Here is a 23,744-nt window from a genome sequence, read left to right on the forward strand (position 1 = left end):
CGCTGCTTATTTTAAAATAATTGTTATATAAGTTATTTTAGACATTTTGCTTGGTATTTCTTCAAATAATTAAAACACCACCACATATTTACAAATTTAAGTAAAAAACAAAATAATTTACTGATACTTTTTGCAGAAACACGCAAGTCTTTAAATAAAATTAAATATTTATATTTTTTAGTTATTAAAAAACAAAATACATAATATTTAATTTTGTTATTAAACTTACGAGTAAATGCAAAAAAATGATTAAACAGTATTTTGTCTTTTATTTAAAATTTCGGTATTTTACCTTTTTCGAAATTATTAAAACTTTCTTTTTGCCGGTTAGATGTGCCAACGCTTAATAATTATTATCACAATAATAATGATAAAAAAAACACAAACAAAAAAGGTTGCAATTATTATTATTAAAAAAAAAAAAAGAAAAAGAAGTGGACATAAACGTTGGCACTTCCCGTTACACTCAAAAGTGGTCCCACCAAAACACCAGTGACTCTATTTTCGGGAGCACACAGTAGAAACTAGTCAACATGTTGGCCATAAGAGTTAAATAATTTTATTTATTTATTTTTTAAATCGGTAAAACGAAAATGCATTTTCTTTTTCTTTTATTGGCCACTATTGTTCAGTTGTTCTTGTGTGAACCCAAAATCACAAAGCGTTTCTTCTCTTAAATTTCACAATAACTACGCACTAACTTCATCTTCTTCCGGAAACTCTACAGTTTCAGATCGAACACTCAAATCTTCGACGCAACGTCGTCGTTTTCACTTCGCTGATTTCTCTTTAACTTAAGAGAACACTGTACCTGAAAAAGGCTGCATCTTTTTTTATATATTTCCGGAGTGCAAAATAAAATTTCTTCGGTTGCAGTTACTGCTAGGGTTTCTCGCGTTCTTTAGCTGTGATTTTTTCGTGAAATGGCGACAAGAAAGGAAGAAGAGAGGAACGAGAAAATCATCAGAGGTCTTATGAAGCTTCCGCCCAATCGAAAATGCATCAACTGTAACAGTCTGGTGATTATTATTATTATTATTATTATTATTATTATTATTATTTGCCTATGTTTGGAATTAGCGAAATGTCGTTTAATTTTTATTTTTATTTTTTTGTTGCGTGTTTCCCTGTTCTATGCTGTGTGATTAATTCGAAGTTTTGAAACTTTTAGAAGCGTGATTGGTTGGAATTGAAGTGCTGGGAAGTTCAATTGAACCTTGAAGTTTTGCAGTTTTCTTAGATTTCCTTTATATTTAGATGAAATTAGCATCACAACTACTAATTTTGCTGAAGATGTGATTTGCTGAAGTCAGTGAAGTTGATTGATTTTTTCCATCCCCTGAATTTGAGCCTGTAATTTCCCCCTTTCTTTGCATCCATGAAGGGTTAAGTAATTTTATTTCCCAATTTCTGTGGATTCTAGACGATCTATGAACAGAAGTGCTCATGAAAGCTTTATCTTTCATATTACAAGATTAATTTCGACTTTAAATTTACCTTACTTGTACTTTAACAACCATTTGTGCAGGGCCCGCAATATGTTTGTACCAACTTTTGGACCTTCGTTTGCATGACTTGCAGTGGAATCCAGTGAGTTCCTTTTCATTGTTGTGAATATATTATGCTTTGTTTTCTCTTGGTGCAAGTTAAACATTTAGTCAAATCCAGAATCTTGAATTGTGCATGGCATTTCAGTAGGAGATAAGAGATTCCAAGTAATATTAATTACTTTCTTTTGGGTGGGTGGTGGGCTACTGCTTTTTATTGAACAATTATACCCACCAATAACCTATAGCTTAATGGTAATAAATTATGTATATTCATTCAATCATACTTGGTATGGATTCTTTTTAATCATGAAATTCTCTTGGAGCTGAATTGGTGGTTATAATTGGTTATGGTGCATGGTCCTTAACTGTTTGTCTTTGTGCCATGCAGTCGTGAGTTTACCCATCGTGTGAAGTCTGTATCTATGGCAAAGTTCACATCACAGGAAGTTGATTCTCTTCAGAATGCGGGTAACCAGGTATAGTGTGCATTATCTTCTTTTGACATTTGGAGCTACATTTATTGTCTTCTCAAAGTGAGATTTATTCATAGCTATATCATTTCAGCGTGCACGGGAAATATATTTGAAAAATTGGGACTTCCAGAGGCAACGGCTGCCAGATAGCAGGTTTAATATGTTTTTGCTTTCTACCAAGGCTGCCAAATTAAAATGATATGTTTACATATATGATTCTGAATATGGGAAGCTCATTATGTGACAGTCATGTTTTTCTTTTGAAGCAATGTCGATAAAATAAGGGAGTTTATAAGGCATGTATACGTCGATCGAAGATATGCTGCAACCAAATCTTCTGACAAGCCTCCAAGAGATATGCAGGCAATCTATTCTTGCATATTTATTTGTCTATGCACAGCCATTTTCTTTAAGCTTATTTTTGCTCGAGTCTTATTTTAACTATAGTTTCTTTGTTTTCCCCCCCTCGAAACAAAGTTGCCAAGTTTTTGGTGATATTTAATCGTGTAGAATATGTTTGATTGGTATGTTAACTACAAGGCATTCTTTTTTCCTGATAAATATCGAAGGGTGCTTTTATTTTTATCTTATTTTTAATTCAATTCTTAACATTGCATGAGAGAAAAAATATAAAAAGAAATTAATAATGGAGCCATATGGTTTTGCTTTGTGTGTTTTGCTTATAAAACAAAAAGGACAGCCCGGTGCATAAGCATCTCGCGTTAACGCAGGGTCCGGTCTAGTTACTTGCTCTCATGCCCTTATAACATGAATTTGTTTCTTAATGTCAGTTTACGCAAAACATGTTATATTTGTCACTGAATGTAGAACCCTAGAATCAATGAAGATGATACACGGCGTGCTAGTTCTTATCACTCCTATTCACAAAGCCCTCCATATGATTACCAATATGAAGATCGACGGTATGGGAAACAAGCAGCTGCATTGACCAGGAAGCCTGGTTCAGATAAAGTTCGCTATGAAGGAAAGATGAGTAGTATTATCTATAGTCCTGGACGCTTCAGTGATCATGCCTATGAGGATAGATTTGCCAATGAGGGATCTGGTCCGAGAATTTCTGACTTTTCTGTGTCCAGTGGGGGTGAGCAATTCAAATCTGAGGTTCAGTCTCCCAACTTTCATAAGGATATTGGATTTCATAGTCCACCCTATCGGCATTCAGGTCACCATTCAAGTGAAGATGTCTGGGCTTTTGCAAGGAATACATCTCTGGAAACTAATGCTAAGAGAGATATGGAAGGAATTCGGCTTCCGCAGGTTTGTTTCTCTTATTTTTACTTCTATGATGGATGCATTCAAAGATGTGTGTTCACTTTCAATATCCTAGTTTAAGCCCCAGTAGTTTATTTCATATTCTATTCACATTTTCACTTCTTTTGGTACCTTGTAAATGAAAAAGGTGCTAGATGTCTAATGTACTTCATAGTAGAAAATATTGATTCAGATAAATAGATTATTATCAGCTAGATTTCATCTTTCTTCGTTCATTTCCGTTCACTAATCAATTAACGAACCACGAATTTCAATTTATCCATAACACCGGTGGCTGGATATTTGGGATTAAGCTTAGCTGACATGGTATATTTTATTCTGCTCTAGGCACGTCAGACAATGTGTCTGCTTATTTCCCTCTGTGGTGTCTTCTTGATTTCTTGTTGATTAGACCTGTCTTGTTAATCTGAATATCATAAATAAGGATATATTGAAAAGTAGGTGCATTTTATTTTTAAGTTGGTGAAGGATCAAGTGAGTTTGTGTAATGTATTAATGTTTGTGTGATCCCTTTTTATCTAAGTTCATGGTCCATGTGATCCTTTTTCAACAGCATGCTGATTATATCTTTCTCTAACACTGACGACATTAATTTGTGCCTTTCCCTCAGAGGACTGCTTCACTGGGATCAATGGACAGCAACCTGTCATCTTTCAGATCTCACAATTCTGGTGGTTTAGTTGATTTTTTCTCTGAACCTGTCCAAGCTTTTGAACCGCTACAGAGTAAAGTTTCTTGTGTTCCCCAACCACCTGGTCCAGCAGGTTCTACTAGCTCTGATATTTCCAACACACCTGTTGCAGCAGAACCATCCATTGATCTTTTTCAGTTGCCAGGAGCACCCTCTCAGTCTACATCAGTGGATCTGTTTCAATCAGCTGTTTTGTCTGCAGTTCCATATTCCAATGAGAGTCAACCAACACAAACTTCCCAACCTTCATCAGTTGACTTTTTTGCAGACCTTTCTCAGCAGCCATCAACTGCAACCTCAGATGAAAAGTCATTGGAGTTATCTGCCCCTAAAAATGAAGGTTGGGCAACATTTGATATGCCTCAGTACACAGCATCTACTGCAAAAGTTGAAACTCCAGCAGTACTGCCATCAGCTGCTGACACATTGCAGGACAGATTTGATCCATTCTTGAACTTGAATGGAAATATGCAATGGCCTTCATTTGAAACTTCTGGTGTTAATGTTCCTTCTTCAGTTACATCTAATGTATGGCATGATGGTGCATGGAATGGAGAAGAACAAGTTTCTGTGACAGCAACAAGCACTCAAGTAAGTACTAGGATGTTTGGTGCATAGCTGATTTTATATCATTGTGCTATACTCCTTGATAAATTACGAAATTGCAGACACTGCAATAAACCAAAACTTAAAATAAGATTTCACATGTTGAGTCTGAACAGCCTTGGAGTGCATTTGAAGATTCCGTTACCCCGGCTTCTGCAGATGGCCTTAATCAGGGATTACAACTGCAAAATCTTCCATCAACTGATGATCAATGTTTAGATTTAAGAGCTTCTGAGGTTGGTCTCCATATGGTGTTTTACCATAATAGTAGAGTTACTGTGTTAAAAATTAAAGAAATTCTGAATGCCTTTTCTCCTTAAAATTATATGTATAACCAGGGGTGCAATGAAGGTGGGATGCAAGGCATTGCCCCTATTGGCGGGTTTGATGATCATGAAATCTCATCAAATTTTAGTGGTGGCTCAGCATATCCTCCCTCTGCAATTCCCCCTATGGTTTGTGCTCTGGGATTATTTCATATTTCGTCTATTTCAGTTTGCTTTAGCTTATCGTTTTGTTATTCCTTTCAGGGAGAGAGTCAACCTAATGGAAACAGTCATAAATCAACTAATCCATTTGATTTTCTTGATGATGCTGATGTATCAGATGTAGAGCACAGTAATATGGTATGTCATGTAATGTGAATAGGGTATGGCTGATGATGTGTATATCTTGGTGCATATCACACTCAATAAACCAGTTTTAGTAACACTTGGTATTTCTGCTTTTTTTTTTGGACACTCTTTTCATTTGGTATCACACTTTGGCACTAGTTTCTTAGTTTGATTAAGCATTTATCTTCTGCTTTGTAAATATAATTAATTTCACCTCAATCTCAGGTTGCTGGTATTGAGCTTCTTCTGTATTTACATCTGTTGTTTTAGTCTGCCTATAGAAGTTGGTCAGCTGATATGATTCGAATTCTGGATTTTTGTGCAAATGTGTGAATCATATATAATTTGTGTGTGTTATGACCATTCTTCTTTTACCTCTTTCCAGTGGGATAAGAACATGTATGATCAATGTTTAATGCTTTTATTTTGCTTTTTCACTTGATTGCATGATATATAATTCAGTACATTCATTTATACTTAATACTTATGTCAATTTAGAACTGAGTAGTAACACTTCGTTGCTGCATAATTAAAAGATACAAATTTGACAATGTTATTTAAGGGATAGGAGACAGAAATTGTAAACTTGTTTCCAGTTTGCTGTAACCTATAATGTTTGCCATGTCACTTGCAGTTTCTTGATCTTAGCTCATTGCAAGCTGCTCTGCCCGATGCACAGTTACAACCTACTTTCCATAGTGGTATTGCCGAACCATGGCTTCCTCAAAATTCAGTTAACTCCTACATCTCCTCTGCTGGACAAGGTAGTCTTCCAAGACTAGTCATGCTGAGGTTTCTATCTCTGTTACTGTTAAAATGATCTATTCTCTAACTAGAGAATAATACCATTCAAACATCTGTTGGAAGAGTTTTAACACATTCTAAATGTATATCATGAATTTTAATTTACTTTATTTTTTCCCATCATTGTATACTGAATTACTGATTTTGGTTCAATTATGCAGGTGGTGGTTTGACATTCTTGGCTGCTCAACCACCAAGTTCTCAAATATCGTAAGTCGGCAAATATTCCCGGCTTACTTTTTCCTGCCTTGAATATTTTGCTTGAGATTCTTTGTCATAGATGAATGTGTATATGCCTCATGCTTTATTCTTTGTGCTAAGATGTAAAATCTATTGGCATCTTGAACTTTAGTTATTGTCACCGTTGGAAGAGTATTTATGAATTTCTGATAGCACCTTCCATACCAAATCAGTCAAATACCGAGTCTAAGATACTGAAATTGAGGCTAGTAAATGCTATTGTCTTTGGTCCATGTCATGCAGATTCGACTAAGTTTTTATACTGATTGGTCGAGGGCCTAGTGCAATCCTCCTCCTTTATCTGAGCTTGGGACCGGCTATATAACATAAGCTATGTAACTTAGGCTAGTAAATTGTATCTGTAGAGGAAAACCTTTATTTAGTGGTCTTTTCTTAAATGGTTCATCCTTTATAGATATCCTTGAATATTTAAAAAATAATAATAATAATAATTACAGGGTATTGGCCACAAGATAGATTCCTCACTAACCCCGAAAGGGAAAGAAAACAAGGTCTACTAGTGGTTGTGAAGAGGCATTATTTGTTGCATGGCACTAAAGAAAAGATTGGGTGTGGTCCATTAGGATCCAGCTTTAGTAGATAAATGTGCATGTGATATAAAGTTGGAAGACTAGGCTATTGCAATGCTGTAAATCAAGTAATCTGCCCCGAGTGATTTTCGCTAAACAATTTTTATTTTTTTTAACCAAAACTAATTGATAATACAAAAAGCTACCATATTACATGGGAGGTAGGTTGCAGCATGAAGGTAGATTGGGAGAGGAAATTAATCTACATGTGTATTTTCGTAGGATTGAGTAATCACATTTTTGTTCATTGACTGAACTGCAAATTTGCAGGAATATCCAGACGCAGGAACCGGTTGCATCTTTTGGGGGAAATCCTTTTGCATAAGATTTGGCTGTAGAATATAGCGTCAATCTTATAGAATTTGATGGATAGAGAAGCATAGTTAATTGTGAGAGATTTTAAATGCTTCTTATTTTCAGATTCGAATGATTGTTCAATTGTTTGATTACTTCCCACGGAAAGGAAGGCCTTGCAATATTCATAGTCCCAGCTATACACGGGCAATGCATCTGTATTTTTTGTAACTGATGGCATTGTAATTATAGTTCTTGATGTTTAATGTTCTGGCAGGTATTGAACGTGACATCAAAGTGGGTTTAGTACTTTAGTTTGAGACTTTTGAGGGTGTTTGACTTTGTAATTTTAGTTGTAATTGTAATTGTAATTGTAATTGTAATTTTGTGTTTTAAGAGCATCATTCCGTTGTGATGCTCATACCCATTCTATGTAGAATTGTAAGCTTGGTTAGGACAATCGGATTGAATTTATATTGTTACATCTTCAAAGTACTCCTATGGTTCTAAATAACCGCCTTGGAAGAAATCATATTTAAAAAAATCAATTTGTTTGATTACGTGTTCAACTACATTGGTTTTTCTAATGTATTAATTTTTCCAACTGGATAGTTCTTTATTCTTTATTTATTTTAGTCGTTTGTGGCCGAACAATTAAATTTTCTTTGCATGGATGATAGTTAAGACAATTATTAATACTTATCTAGTGACGATAACCTGTTTGTACCACGAGTGCCTTTGAAAATGTCTCATTATGACCTGTTTGTAACATTCATGATGACATTCAATCACAATCTAAAGAAAGTTTGAATTAGTCATTATCATTATACGCATAAATTACTTATGTATGATCCATTAAGATACACGAGATTGCAAAGTTATTATTAAGTAGTATAACTTGCGAAATAATTGATATGCATTTAAAAATACACAAACCACATATTGCAGACGTCAGCTAACTGCTAAGATATGAGTATGCTGCTTATCCATCATGATTTAATTGGAACTTTATGACTTATGTCAAAGTGTTTACGAAAGTTAGAACATCGAATTCATAATGAAAGAAAATAAAGTCGAATAAATAATTAGATATATTTGATCCTAATATATTCCTTAAATTATAAGATTCCAATTATTTTAGGAGCTTTTTTTAATTCATATCAGCTGTTTCCTAAAATTTTCCCCTATAAACGCCTCCAGTTTCGATCTTATCAGGTAGAATATTAATTCCATAAGTATGATATTTTCCCCCTATAATTATGATGTTATCGGCTCTTGAGATGTACACAAGTTTCTGAATCATCATGTGCTGCTTATCCATTCATGACTTAGTAGCTAAAGAAAAAACATGATTAATAAAACGATTAGATTAAAACATCATGATCATAAATTCATAATAAAAAAATGAACAAATTAACCAAAAGTGAGTAAATAGTAGTTAGACATATTCCATCTTCGTAATTTTCTTAGATGAGATCTCATTTCCATCTTCATATATTGTTTTTATAAGATTTTAGGAAAATTTTAATTCAATATTTATGTTTATTCTTATACTTCTAATATGGTATTTATTAAACAATTTCCACTTTACATACCTTCCATCAAATATTATAAATAATTAAATATTTATATTATAAATAAAATATTAAATAAGGTTATCTTAGTAATTAAATTAACTCCGCCTATGCTACACCTGTGGTATATAGCCGGTCTCAAGTCCGGATAAAGGAGAAAGGTTGTGTTAGGCATTCGACAGCCAACATAAAAACTTAGTCGAATTTTTATGACATAGATCAAAGACGTTATTGCGCTAAAGCTAGGTCGTTGCCCGGAAGCAAGGCGTTGTATGGCTCGTGTACAATGTCAAATGAGCAAGAGCCGCTGCATCGGTGCCCAGGTATAGTGTTAAATGAGTAAGGTTGGAACGACAGAAAGTTGAAATTTAGGACATGGAACATAGACACTCTAACAGAAAAATTCATGGAAGTGGTGGATACCATGACAAGAAGGAAGATTAACATCATGTGCCTACAAGAAACAAAATGGGTTGGTACAAAGGCTAAGGAGTTGGATACTTTCAGCTTCAAACTTTGGTATACAGAAAAGGTGAAGAATAGGAATGTGGTAGGTATTATCGTGGATAAGCAGTAGAAGAATGACGTAGTAGATGTCAAGAGGGTGATAGATTGGACCATCTTTATTAAACTTGTGGTGGAGGTACTTTTTATGTGATTAGCTCCTATGCACAGCAAGTGAGTTCGGACGAGCAACACAAGATAAGGTTTTGGGAGGATCTAGAGAATTTGGTCCAAGATATTCGGGAGATAAGATTTTCTTATGAGGAGATTTAAAAAGCCATGTTGAAAGAAAAATTATTGGATATGGAAGTATTTAGAGAAGTCATGGTTTTGGGGTGGTCAATATCGAGGATAAAATTATTTTGGACTTTTCCTCAACTTTTGACCTTCTCATCGCAAATACATGTTTTAAAAAGAGAGACGAACATATTATAATCTATAGGAGTGGTATGACAAGCTCTCAAATCGACTTCTTCTTGTTGAGGAGAGTCGATCGAAAATTTTGCATTAATTGTAAAATTATTCCAGGAGAGAGTTTAACAACACAACATAAGATGCTCGTCATGAATTTTTCACGTTGAGTAAAAGTTGAGGAAAAGACATCATATGAAGAACCCAAGGACGAGGTGATGGCGGATGAAAGGTGAGGAATAAAGAAGCTTCCTAAGATGGGTAGAAAAAGAGGCAAAGTGGGATGGAGATCGAAGCGCAGAGGAGATGTGGAGGAAGATGGTAGAAGTTATTAGAAAAATAGCAAAAGAAAGTTTTGGTGAATCTAGAGGGATATAACCAAGAGACAAGAAGTCCTGGTGGTGGAATGCGAGTGTACAAGAAAAGATAAAGGCAAAAAGGGAGTGCTTTAATGAGCAGTCTTTGTATCGCAATGCAGATAATTAGGAAAAATATAAGGCGGCTAAGAAAGAGATAAAAGTGGCTGTAAGTGAAGCAAGAAAAGAGTATATGAGGGTCTCTACCAGTCTTTTGGCACGAAGAAAAAAGACAAAAGTATATATAAAATCACAAAGAGCCGTGAAAGAAGAACGAGAGATTTGGATCAGGTTAAGTGCATAAAAGATAAAGACGGAGAGGTTTTGGCTCAAGAGAAGAAGATTAATAAAAAGTGGAAGATCTACTTCTACGAGTTGTTTAATGAAAAACAGAAGACTCTTCTGAGTCTTGGTCAGTTATGCACGAGAGAAGAAGATCAAAATTTCGACTACTATCGAAGGATTCAAGATTTCGAGGTAAAAGAGGTTTTAAAGCGGATGAAAATGGCAGGACAGTAGGACCCCAATAATATTCCGATTGAAGTTTGGAAGGGCCTTGGAGAGAAAAGCATCAGTTGGTTAACCAAGTTTTTTAATGAGACTTTAAGGTCAAAGAAGATGCTAGATGAGTAGAGAAAGAGTACCTTGATACTTATCTACAAGAATAAATGAGATATACAAAGTTGCAAAAACTATAAAGGGATCAAACTCATGAGCCATACCATGAAGTTATGGAAAAGGGTGATAGAACGGAGGCTAAGACAAGAGACACAAGTAACAGAGAACCAATTTAGTTTTATGCCAGGCAGATCCACCATTGAAACGATATACCTGTTAAGAAGGATGATGGAGAGGTATCATACTAATAAAAAGGATCTATATATAGTATTTATTGATTTGGAAGAAGCGTATGATAGGGTGTAAAGGGAGATCTTATGGAAGTTTTTGGAAAGGAAGAGAGTAAGGATAACATATATTCGTGCAATTAAAGACATGTATTATGGAGTTACAACTAGTGTGAAGACTCAAGGTGGTGTGACAGAGAAATTTTTTATTGGTATAAGATTACACTAGGGATCATTCTTAAGTCTATACCTTTTCACATTAGTCTTGGAAGTACTCACAGAGTATATCCAAGAGCCTGTGCCATGGTACATGCTTTTTACCGATGATATCGTCTTTGTGGGAGAGTTAAGGGAAGACCTAAATAAGAAGTTGGATTTATGGAGAGAAGCTCTAGAAGTGTATGATCTGTGCATAAGCCGTAGTAAGACGAAACATATGGAATGTAAATTCGGCAGCCGAAAGAGAAATCCTAATACAGAAGTGAAAATTGGAGAAAACATCCTACAAAAAGTTAAAAGTTTTAAGTATCTTGGGTACATCGTACCGAATAATGGAAAGATTGAACATGATGTAAATCATAGGATCCAAGTAAGTTGGTCAAAATGACAGAGTACGTCTGGTTTTATATGTGACAAAAATCTACCTTTAAAACTTAAAGGTAAATTTTATCACACTACTATCAGATTGACTATGCTTTATGGTACAGAGTTAGGCGGCCAAAGAGGAGCACGAACATAAGTTAAGTGTAGCAAAGATAAAGATATTGAGATGGATGAGTGGTGGATAGAGCACCCAGTCAGGAAGGTGGATGAGATGGAAGATGGATAAGGGGTGAAAGGTAGAGAAAGACCTATGAAGACTTTTTTTTGTTGCCCACAGTATCCCTAACCCGACAAAAGTCAATGACTAATTCGTCGTGGATCTAAACTTAATTTAAGGGTCTGCCACTGGCCAATGAGTTGTTGCATATACAATGCAGGATCTCCGACACTTACTTAAGCAGACGAGTAAGCTGACCACTCGACCAACCCAAGTTAGTTAGTGAGATAAGACTTTGTTATTGTTATTGTATCTTAGTAATTAAATTCCTAATAAAATTCAGAGTTTTCAATTAGAATATAATTAAAGAGTAAATAAATAAAGCAATAAATAAAAAAATGTTAGAAAAAGACCAACAGAATTTATTATTATTTTTACAATTAACTAGTAATATTTAAAAAAGTAAACTAAAAATAAAATATATTATTAAATTATTACTTTATTAGACAGAACGAATTGAATTGATAACTAAAAGTACTTACAAAAAATAATAAATTTTATTAATTTTTAAATATTTTTTAAAAAAATATTATAAATTAGCTAGTAATAATATAATATTACTATTTATTAATATAATTTGGCTAACGCCTATCCTATTGTTAAAATTATTAGTAGTAAAATTTTTTAGGTTTTTGACTTTAATAAATATATAATAAATGTATTAAGAACTTAAAATTTATATTTTTTTATAAACAATTTCAATTGATAATCTTAGTGTGTTTTTAAAATATATGTTAACTAAATTCTCATTGATATACAATCTATTATTGCTATTTTACTTTATGGGGTCCCATTCCTATTCCCAATTTCCCATTTCTAATCCATGAGCCATGCGTGGTTCCCTTTTCTGCATATATTCCAACACATGATGTTAACAGCGCTCCACATATATATACATATCAATCATGTCTCTCTTGGTCCCTCTATCTCCTCTCTCTCTCACTACTTAGTACAGTTCCTCCTTATTCCTTCTTCTCTTAGAATTATTTGAGTATATGATGAACATAATAAAGGCAATGAGCAAGTTGATACAAACTCCTTTTATTACGCTTTGTCTTTTTTTTGTGTGTCTGTCACAATGTTCCATTGCATATTCATTAGGTTCTACTAATTCAAAATCATTGCATCATTGCAATTTTCCGGCGATATTCAACTTCGGCGACTCAAACTCCGACACGGGAGGCCTTTCAGCTGCATTTGGACAAGCTGGGCCTCCCAGTGGCATGACCTACTTCCATCACCCGGCCGGTCGCTATTCCGACGGCCGGCTCATTGTGGATTTCATAGGTAATCACTCTATCTTCTAGCCATTTTTATGAGTCCATGGACTTAATAAAGGAAAATAGTACAACTATCATTTTTAATTTTTTTTTTTAAATGCATGTAGTTTTTTGTATTCCTTGACTATTTGCATTATCTATTGTATATTCACTTTATATATGATCTTTTTATACATATATTCACCATGATTAGATACTATATAGTATATACAACTAGAACTCATCTAATATATTTGTTGAGTTTTTGGGAGGATGTAAAGAGTTGCAGATCTTACTAAATAATGTTGTATTTTTTTAAAATATAATTTTGGGGTCAAGAAGATTGAATGGACATGGACTAAACTAGACCCATATGCTAAGACAAGCTAAGCTACTTTTTTCCGGATTTTTTTTATATTTTTAATGTGCTTTTAACGATCATTGATTTTTTCTAAATTAAGTTTTGATTCATGATCAATGGATGAGTGATTTGTGAACGATTAACTGCGTTATCTTTTTTATTTCTTCACCCCTCAAATTAGAGGATTTTCTTTTATATTTGTATTGTATACAAGGTAATTTTAGGGCTAATAATAACATCTTTAATACATGGATGATTTTAATTTTTAAATGACCACCGACAGAGTCAGTTGTCGCTGTCGACATTTTTCGTAAGAAACATATTTGTTGGTGGTAGGCTTTGGGATACGCATCACTATGATGGACGACATCACGAGATTACATTATAGTTATAATAATCGTTTCTTTTGTGTAATGTTTGATGATTATTAAAGAAAATCTTATTTTGAATACACATTAAACCAGATTAGTTATAGTGATGAATTTTGAATACTAGGAAATTAATTATAAATTTGAAAAAATTATTAGAATTAACAGTATAATTTAATCTTTGAAAAATCCATCTATGACAATTTACCAACTGATCAATTAATTATTTTATTGGATTTTTTTCTTCATCCAGGTTGGAATATAAGACAACCTTTAGCTTATGGATGTTTTTTTTTTACAATTATATTATGATATATGTACATAAAAAATTAATTATAAAATTAGTTATAATATAAAATAAATATTAAAATATAAAATATATATAAAAGTAAATTAAATATTATATGTATTATACAAAAATATATAATAATTGATTTAGTAACAAATTTTTAATGTACACATGTATTTTTGTTTTTTAAAGTTCGCTTTGTGTTCACTTGCATTGATGAAGGAGTCTTGAAGAAAAGCTATTCTTATGTCAAAAAAAAAAAAGTATTGATATTGTTATGGATTTGTTTGAATTAAAAGCAAAGAAGGTAGGGGTGGAGTATTTGAGTGCATACCTAGATTCAGTTGGGTCAAATTTCAGCCGTGGAGCAAACTTTGCAACAGCAGGATCCACAATTAGACCTCAGAACACAACTCTTCGTCAGGCTGGTGGTTTCAGCCCTTTCTCCTTGGATGTTCAGTTCACTCAGTTCAATGATTTTCATCGCAGGTCACAACTCTTTCGCAATAAAGGTAATGCCATTCCCAATTCAGTTTAGGTTAAATTATCTACTAATACTTATAATACTTATAGTTTTATTGAATTTGTATTTAATTTTTTATAATTTAAAATTTTAATTTAAATTTTTATATTATTTTAAATTTTGTAACTAATTTTTGTTAGTGCTAAAAATGTTAAAATTAATCGAATATTTTTTTCTAAATTCAAGATATATACACTTAAAAGACTAAATTTCTAAACTTATACGTCTTTTTATTTTTAGAATATTTTATTAATTCTAATTTTTTTGTATGATATTAATTTAATTATAAAATTTAAAATAGTACTAGAATTTAGTTAAAAAATTTTAATTTATTGAGATTTAATTATAAATTTAAAAAAATTATAAAAACTAATAAAATAATAGAGTAATGTTACATATTTAAATTTTTTTATGAACCAAGTCAATCAAGTTAAATAATAAGATTTGTAAAATTGCAATAATACTAGTTATAACTAATTTTTGTTATATCTTAATTAAATTTAATTAAAAAAATTTTGAATATGTAGTATTATTCAAAATAATTTAACTTTATTTTGATTAAGAAACAATCATAAACTAAGTGTGCTTACTGTTTTGGCCCTAGCTAGGTGGAGTATACGAAACAATGTTACCAAGAGCAGAGTATTTTTCTCAGGCACTATACACATTTGATATTGGTCAGAATGACTTGGCTGCTGGTTACTTCCACAACATGACCATTGATCAAGTTAGAGCATATGTTCCTGATGTCTTGGCTCAATTCAAGACCATTGTCAAGGTGATTATTGGAATAATAGCTACTCTCTCTGTTTAAAGTTCAAACTAAAATGTTTCTTTGGTAAGGATAAAAATGCAATTTATCCATGTAAACTTCCTTTTTTTTTTTTAAACTTTCTATACTTTTAAAAGAGTAAAGCGTGCATTCAAAAGATTTATACGTCAACAAAAATGCTCTTAAAAAGATTAAAACAGTAAAACAATTCAAATAATTTAAAAAATATGACAAAAAATAGTTAAATATTAAATATATAATTTTATTGTTGTCAAATTAAAAAGAATTTTATAAGTTGGATTTTAATGCAGTTTTTCACAAAGAAAATAAAAAAAAAGACCTTTTTGTCTTTAGATTTTAATACAGTATTTTACAAACACATTATATATATGTTCAAAATTATTTTCACATGATGTATTTTAACTACACAATTATTTCTTAATAAAAGAATATTTTTGAAAGAAAAATTAAGATAAAGTGTATATTCTTTTTACATCATTTAATAACATCAAGTAGCACAAGTTTTTAAAATTTAAGAAATAAATTTCACACAAGTCAAAATTAACATCAATTGTATTTTCAACTATATTATATTAACACAAAAAATCACTCATCAAATTAGCTATCTATATAGAATATATATTAAAATATAAAATATATATTAAAATTGAGTTAAAAAATACATATATTTATATACACAAATATATAGTAACTGATTTGATGATTGATTTTAATATGTACATATCATTTTTGTTTTACCCTATGAATTTTAATGTATGAATTTGTCTAAAAGTTGTATTTATTTCAAAAACGAGGTAGAAATATGGTTAGCAAATTAAATGAACTACATAGCATGCATGATGAATGATTTGTTTGCAATGTTGATAGTATGTATATGGTCAAGGAGGAAGATCATTCTGGATTCACAACACAGGTCCCGTTGGTTGTTTGCCATATATTATGGATCTTCCTCATGCAAGAGATGCTCCATTGGACAAAGCAGGTTGCAAAATCCCTTACAATGAAGTGGCTAAGTTCTTCAACCGTGGCTTAAAAGAAACTGTGTCTCAACTCAGAAAAGAACTTCACTCTGCTGCCATAACCTATGTTGATGTTTACTCAGTCAAATACCACCTCATTAGTCAAGCAACCAAACATGGTATAAAAGCTCTTCCTCTCGGTTCTTGTTAATTTTGTTTTCATGGTATTAGAGTTTTTATGACTTAAAAGGTCTGGAATTTAATTCTTATTTATCTCAAAAGAAAGAATTTAGTATAAAGCAAATAAAAAGAGAAAGAATACCTATGTAAAATTCATGTAAATCCAAAAGAGACTATTGCATGAAGAGGTATGTTAAAGATATAATTATTTATATGCATCTTTCTATAAGCTTAAGTTTTTGAGAGAATTAATTTCATGATAATTACAAGATAAATCTTAGGATAATAAAAAACAACTTATCTAGTTTCTGTCTCACGTCTTTGTAGTCGACATGATTTTATCTTTATAAGTGCAATTTCACTAAGTTTTGTAAATGTAGGTTTTGAGGAGCCACTGAGAGCCTGTTGTGGGCATGGTGGGAAATACAACTACAATTTGCATGTTGGATGTGGAGGGAAGGTGAAGATCAAGGGCAAAGAGGTCATGATTGCGAAACCATGCAAGAATCCAGCGGTTAGGATTAGTTGGGATGGTGTTCACTACACCGAGGCTGCTAACAAGTGGATCTTTGATAAGATTGTAGATGGTTCCTTTTCTGATCCACCTATTCCTTTGAACATGGCTTGTCACAAGAACTTGTAACTACTAAATAATAATTACTAATCACACTTCTTTTCTCTTAGTTTATGGGATTTGATTAGAGGAATAATATTATTGAGGACATGGAATGATTTGAGTCTTCAATGGTGTGAGTCCAATTGTAATCTTCGTTTGATTTCAGAATGTTAAGTCTTTAGTTGTGATTGAAGATGTTTGAGTTGTGAGCGCAAGCTCCTCTCTCTTAATAATCTTATGCTTGAGATGTTAGTATAAGTTCCTATCTTCATTAGTGTTTAGCATTTTGTACATTTCTTTGGAAATAGGATAAGTGACCTCTGATTCAGCCTGTCAAGTTGGGATTAGGTGGCGGCTCTTTTATTTTTTTCAAGTTAGGATTTTTTGTTTCAGTGAAGTTAGAAATAACGAATTTATGAAGATGAATGAAATATGAGGTAAAATTGGGGGTGCAAAAAAAAAAAAAAGAAAAGAAATTACAAACATAATATTAGTATAACTTTTAAGGGGGGTTTGACCGATTAGATTTGATCCAATGAATTCAAGTATTTCCCAAACATCAAAACAAGAACAAAGGGGGAATGAAGTGCAAATCCTCCAAGGAGATATTCTTCCTTGATTACGAATCCAAATTCACCAAAAGAAAGAGAGACCCACAACTTGGAATTGAGAGAATCAAACTTGGAAACATCCAATGTTGCAGAAAATTGAGAGAAATTGTAAACAATTCAACTTCTCTAAAAAATCCTAAGCAAAACCTAAAGCTAACTAATGAATGATATTCTCCTAGTCCCCTTGCATCCTTGCCCTTTTTCCATTCAGCTGCAGCCCATTGTGGCCTCCAAGAGCCTAAGTAAGAATGCAAGCTCATGTGCCTAATCAATAAGACTCGCGAGGCTTGTCTCGCGTACACAGAATGTGGCGTATGTGGCAGAAACTCGCGCACACAGGACAATCCATGCTGTCCAACTTTGGCTTTGTGATGCCTTTCCTCCTTGATGCCATCCTTTTTGCTTTCTCTTGTGCCGTGAATTTCAACATGAAACACTGACACACATCAAAGCACCAATTGTAACTCTCTCTTCCAATCGCATTGCATCGTCTCTTCTTTTTCTTTTTTAAGGCAAGTCGGTTTACTTTCAAAACTCGCACAGGCACCGATTCATGGCTTCACTGGCCACCGTTGCTGCCATGCACCCTAACTGACAGTCACTGGCATGTTAAACATCATATACCTAACTCTGCTAACAATTCCTTGGCAAGTTCAAGCATAAGTGAGAATCGCATTATGCAAAATGCTAAAATTATATAAATAAATTAATGACAAATGTAAATGACCACGAGCTCTACTATTAGCTCTAATGAATCATAACCAAGCATCAAGTTTGAATTTTTGTCAAACAGGTTCCACAAAGCACTATACAATGTAAGAACAATCAGGGTTTGGTTTATGTAAGTTAACCACATTCTATACAATCTTCATTTCTTTCCATCAGCGAATTACTGCCGGTTCTATTGTCCAAGATCCAATGTTTGCACTCTCCAAGATATTTCTTTACATTTAAAAAATCTGGCAATACAAAGAAAGCAGTCATTACTACTGGACTGATAATCCCTTTGTATGGAAATATGAGTCAGTTTCACTTTTTTGATACATTGAAAATCAAATTATCTCCATACAATTGGATTATATAGAGAAATTGATTTTTCAATATACAAAATAAGTTAAAACAATAGTTATTTTTAAATGTGAGTAGTACATAACATTCACCAAGTTCTTCCAAAATTGTTAAAACAAAAAAAAAGCATCAATGAAATCAACAATCACATGATAAATTAATAAATTATCAAGTCAAAAGCATCCTGGTTGCTTAGGATTAGGAACATAACAAGAACACATGTATTATCACTGCTCCACCTTACTAGTTTGATACATTTTAAACCAGAAAAAAACAATTTAAAAACAAATTGAATTTCTTAATCAACACGGCACTAGAGACAAATCTGTGATTCGTTTAGAAAACTAGGTAACAAGACAAAGAACTTACATCATCCTTAAAACTAAAACCTTTAACACCTAATGGAATTATACTAGGAAGCAGGATGCACTTTTGATTGAAATACTCCTTCCTTCAACGAAAAATAATTTATCAATTAAGCATCAGTGGTTGATTCTAAATGAAAAGATAGATATGCATGCGGAAGTTTTGTTTGCATTCATAGTCTCAAGCTTGCGCTATGTTCCCAAACTTAAGGCCACATCCAATACTCCTGGTACAACCTTTTCTGCTCCATATTCTCATCTAATTGGGACACTGCCCGAGTGTTGAGACAGTGAGATAAATTTCTTCAACCGGTTTGCCTCGCTGTCGAGTATATCTCTTTTGGCAGGGGTGTTTGTGAGTTGTGTTTTTGCAGCAAAAGGAAGTGAATGGAAAGGTTTGACGACTAAATAGACTCTCAATTACTCTTCAAACCCTTCTAATCCCTTCCTTTCCCTTCTAAAATCTAACCTCGGATTCACACCCTTTGCGAATAACACAGCTTACAGAAAACAGTGAATATATATTAATCCCATGTTCTAGAAAGCCAACAAGTTTGGATATCTATATATCACCAACACAACACTATCATAGAGGGCATGCTTCCAAGCTCTTTGATCACTTACAAACTCGAGGGTTAACCCAAAATCATGAATTCTAAAGCTAAACCCGAAACCCTAAACTTGTAATATCAAAGAGAAGATAAAGTACCTATGTGGAAGTGGAAGTTGAATTTTGGGGATTATTAAGGGAGCTGTAAATTTTGGAGAGGCGACCAGTTGGAGGCTTGGATCTAACAGTTTTCTTCTTAAGGCCGAAGATTTCTTGCACCAGTGGGACATGAACCAGCACTAGTTTCCATGCCACAAACCACCCTGTTATTGATTATAACACGCAAATCAGAATCCTTTTTCGTTTTCAATGGAAAGAGTGCGAGTGTTTTGAAGACTTACCGAGTGCGATTATGGAGACAACGAAGGCTATGGCTAGCACGGGTCGTACAAGGAGGACGATGATCGAGTCCCAGACAGACAGCGATGCCGAAGATGACAAAGATTCCATGGAAACCGATGCCGAAACCTCAACTCAACTCAACCAAACTCCTCACGATTCCCCAACTCCTTCTCTGTTTTGTTTTTGTTTATAGAGTTCGCCTAGTAACTTGTTAGCCTCTTTCTTAATTAATGATTTTTTTTAAAATATATTTATGTAATATATTAATTATTAATATGTTTTTTAAATAAAAAATTTAAAAATTATTAATATTTTTTATTTTATATATTAAATCTAGCTAATATATTTAAAAAAATAATAAAAAATAAAAATAAAAACTAAACGGCTGTGATAATTATCATTAAAAAACAACAAGATTTTTAACAAAAAAAAAATTTGTTAATCCTAGTTAGTTTTTAATGAATAAATCAACAGTTTAACATATCATATAAACTTATTCTATTAATACAGAAAGAAAATATTGATATAGAGGCTAATGAGTTTTATAAAAATAAAACTCAAAGACTGAAAAGAATATTTTTTTTTATTAAGAGCCTCATTATCTTTCAAAATAATTGTTAGGACTGTTTAGGGTTCTTTCTCTTTTATTTATATTTTTTTGTAATTTTTTTGTTTTCGTTTTTATTCCTTTCCTTTTTGTTTTTTTTTTTCCTTATACAGTGTCTTCTATTTTTTTTAGTTATCCACATTATCTCCCAATTCGATATGTCAATGACTAATCTGTCACGGATCTGAGCTCTATTTAAGGGTTTGTCACTGGCCAATGAATTGCTACATGCACAAGGTGGAATTCAAAACCCCGACACTTGCTTAAGCGAACGAGTGAACTGACCACTCGACCAACTCAAGTTAATTTGTTTCGAGATCATCTTATCCCTTTACTTTTTTGCTCACTCTACAATTTTTTGTTTGATTTAGGTTTCGGGCTCTACATTGGTTGAGCCACTTGTGAAAATCGATACTCTATCTTTCTGTTTTTATGGGTCTAAATTGCTAAAGTCCATTTTCATTTTATGGATAAAAGTAAGAGTAAACGGTTAAATTCATCATTAAAAGATCACTCATCTTCTAAATTGCTCATCGAAAGATTTTTTTAATTAAATTCGTCTTTTAGAAATTTTAAGTTGGTCACATTAGTCCTGTTTATACCCTGACCCACTATAAGAGTCAGGCCTAAAATGATTAAAAGTCCAATCAACGATCTACAGGGAAGGAGTCTAGATCCTCACCGCAATCTACTCAACCTCATGAAGGTCGACTGTAACGATATGGGTTTAGTTCGACTTACCTTAATAAATAACCAATTCCTACAATCTCTCATACCAATATAGAAAGAAGATCTCAATAAAATCTCCAATAAAAAAAAGTAATTACTCACTACTAAAGATGAAACTATTTTATAAATGATTACTGACTCATCACCTATAACTATAAACAAGTGTAAAATCCGCATGAAGTGTAAGTCGTGTACGTAATTTATTTTATTGTATTTATATATAATTTATTTATAAAAAGGTTAATATATATCATTCATTGTTGAGAGAAATTATTAATGAAGTAATAAAAAGACAAAAGTAATTAATATATAATTTTTAAAAAATTAATTTAATTGATAAAATATTTTAAAAATAAATTTAAAGAATAATTCATTTTTTAAAAATTAATTTGACTATTAATCCTATAATTTATAAAAGCGTAATGTATACTTTATTCACAGAAAAAACGGCACAGCTAACTTTTTCATTGTTGAATCGTTGCTTATAATATTTTAAATTTACAACTGTTAATATCATCACTGCAAAAAGAATAAAAGTGATTATATATAAATGTGTTTTAACAGGTGTGTCATTTATATTTAAAAGTTATAGTTATATATACATAGAAAATAAGCATACAAAAGTTGAAATAAAATCTTGTAGGATAAACAAATTTAGTGTTAAATATTTTTCACATTAAATTAGTAAATTTTAATAATAATAAGTTAAGAATGACATATCATTATAGAGACGACGTAATTTAAATAGTGTAGAGATGAAATTAGACATTTTTAAATACTTTTCGATAAACTACATTATTTTTTTTAGTAAAATTGTTTAAATTGTCATGAAAAATGATGATTTTAAGTTCATATTTGTTGATGATTCGTTGAGACTGTCACATAAAATTGGCCATAAGTAAAAATCGGTTACTTGAGAAGTAAATGTACATAATTTAAAGATTGTCTTTTATTAATTGTCATATATCATAAGAGAACATTAAAAAAAATTATCTCCATTAAAATTTAAAAAGTAATCTAATGACAGATGGAGTTAGTGTCATCTTAAGAATGAAAACTTTTTCGTTAATGTTGTAATGAGTAATTTAATTCTGTTACATAGCTCGACATAATGATCAATTGAAATGCAACTCATGGTTTGAAAATCCAGAAAACTTAATAGTAGCTAAAATTTTGAAGTGTGCTTGCTAGCATAAGTGTATTAGTCATTTCTTAAAGTAAGATAAATCATAATTCAAGTATGTTTTCACTTCATTCTTATTCAAAGATAGTATAGTAATCATTCATTTGCTCAACATCAACGATTGGAACTAAAATCTTCCAACCTTACAAATGACTCAAATTTATAAGGTGTAAATAGTCACGGTAACTAGCATAAACAATTGCTTCAATTGAATCATTGGAATTAATAGTTAAAAATTTTAAAAGTATAGCAACTACCATGCATCCATCATTAGATTCTCCCAATTTGTCATAAACAAAATCTAAAATTTATTTAATAATGCTTTAGCTCTTCAATATTTTCATCTATGGTGCCAACCTTTAATCATATATTTTGAGTTAATTTCTATACTTTACAATTATTTCATCAATAAAATAAATTGAGATATTATAAATTTTTTTTATCTAATTCCTTATATAATTACTGAAAATATTTGTATAAAATCTTTATCGAAGACATTTGTTTTTGCTTTGAGAAGTTAACTATTAAACTGTCATAATAATTTTTTTTCAAATGTTAATTTTTCCTTTACAGTGATTTATTGACCTTTTTTTTTTATCAATTTTGGAGTGAAAGTAGGTTTCTTAAATTTTTTTTTCACTCTTTATAATTATATGAAATCAGACTCATGCAAAATGCAAGTAAGATTATTAATAATTGGACTTATTTGATAAAATTAAATATTGTATATTCTAAAGATAATATTATAGATTACACAATAGACAAACTATTGAAAAGTATATTGCTAGCATAATAATTTTCTTCTTCTTATTCATCTTCATCAACAGAAATAATTTAATTTTTTCCCGTGTAATATCTTCATTTTTCAACATATTTTTTGTAATGGTTTTTATATTGTTTTATTATTACAATCTTCCGTCCAAAATCTGAAAGAGAAATATTAAATATTTAAACTGAAACTTAAATTATAGAAAAAAAAACTAATGATTAGAATAATCATCATTTTTCACAGCAAATGATATGCCATATTTACAAAACAATAGATTGTATAAATCTCAATCGTTCACCTATCTACAAATATCATTTATTATCTCTTTAAATATTATTTTTCTTGATTATTAAATTAAGAATTAGCCTTTTCTTTAAATGTGAGCATTATGCTATATATATATATATATATATATATATATATATATATATATATATATATATATAT

At 31.8% G+C, this 23,744-nt stretch overlaps 3 protein-coding genes across 4 annotated transcripts; 2 read left to right on the forward strand and 1 right to left on the reverse strand.

Moving 5' to 3' along the window:
• Positions 1–625: 625 nt before the first annotated feature.
• Positions 626–7,698, forward strand: LOC130935200 (probable ADP-ribosylation factor GTPase-activating protein AGD14). 2 transcript variants are annotated; one of them, XM_057864811.1, is made up of 13 exons: positions 626–1,019; positions 1,529–1,590; positions 1,939–2,026; positions 2,115–2,176; positions 2,290–2,386; positions 2,852–3,301; positions 3,927–4,598; positions 4,721–4,849; positions 4,952–5,068; positions 5,144–5,239; positions 5,862–5,991; positions 6,193–6,241; positions 7,132–7,698. In XM_057864811.1, exons 1-13 carry the CDS (start codon positions 924–926, stop codon positions 7,184–7,186), a joined length of 2,103 nt encoding a protein of 700 aa, XP_057720794.1. In that variant the 5' UTR covers positions 626–923; the 3' UTR covers positions 7,187–7,698. The 2 variants fall into 2 exon arrangements, with proteins under 2 accessions (XP_057720794.1, XP_057720795.1); XM_057864812.1 differs by having other exon boundaries at positions 628–1,019; positions 4,730–4,849; positions 7,132–7,697.
• A 4,915-nt stretch (positions 7,699–12,613) lies between these two features.
• Positions 12,614–17,264, forward strand: LOC130935729 (GDSL esterase/lipase At3g26430-like). Its single transcript, XM_057865608.1, has 5 exons — positions 12,614–12,952; positions 14,242–14,454; positions 15,074–15,243; positions 16,126–16,396; positions 16,778–17,264. Exons 1-5 carry the CDS (start codon positions 12,661–12,663, stop codon positions 17,038–17,040), a joined length of 1,209 nt encoding a protein of 402 aa, XP_057721591.1. The 5' UTR covers positions 12,614–12,660; the 3' UTR covers positions 17,041–17,264.
• Positions 17,265–18,347: 1,083 nt separating this feature from the next.
• LOC130932938 (uncharacterized) lies at positions 18,348–20,223 on the reverse strand. Its single transcript, XM_057862405.1, has 3 exons — positions 20,009–20,223; positions 19,767–19,930; positions 18,348–18,583 (listed from the first exon to the last, which is right to left on the reverse strand). Exons 1-2 carry the CDS (start codon positions 20,115–20,117, stop codon positions 19,767–19,769), a joined length of 273 nt encoding a protein of 90 aa, XP_057718388.1. The 5' UTR covers positions 20,118–20,223; the 3' UTR covers positions 18,348–18,583.
• Between the last annotated feature and the right edge of the window lie 3,521 nt (positions 20,224–23,744).

This window comes from Arachis stenosperma, chromosome 6, assembly GCF_014773155.1.
Source record: "Arachis stenosperma cultivar V10309 chromosome 6, arast.V10309.gnm1.PFL2, whole genome shotgun sequence".
Classification (NCBI taxonomy): Eukaryota; Viridiplantae; Streptophyta; class Magnoliopsida; order Fabales; family Fabaceae; genus Arachis; species Arachis stenosperma.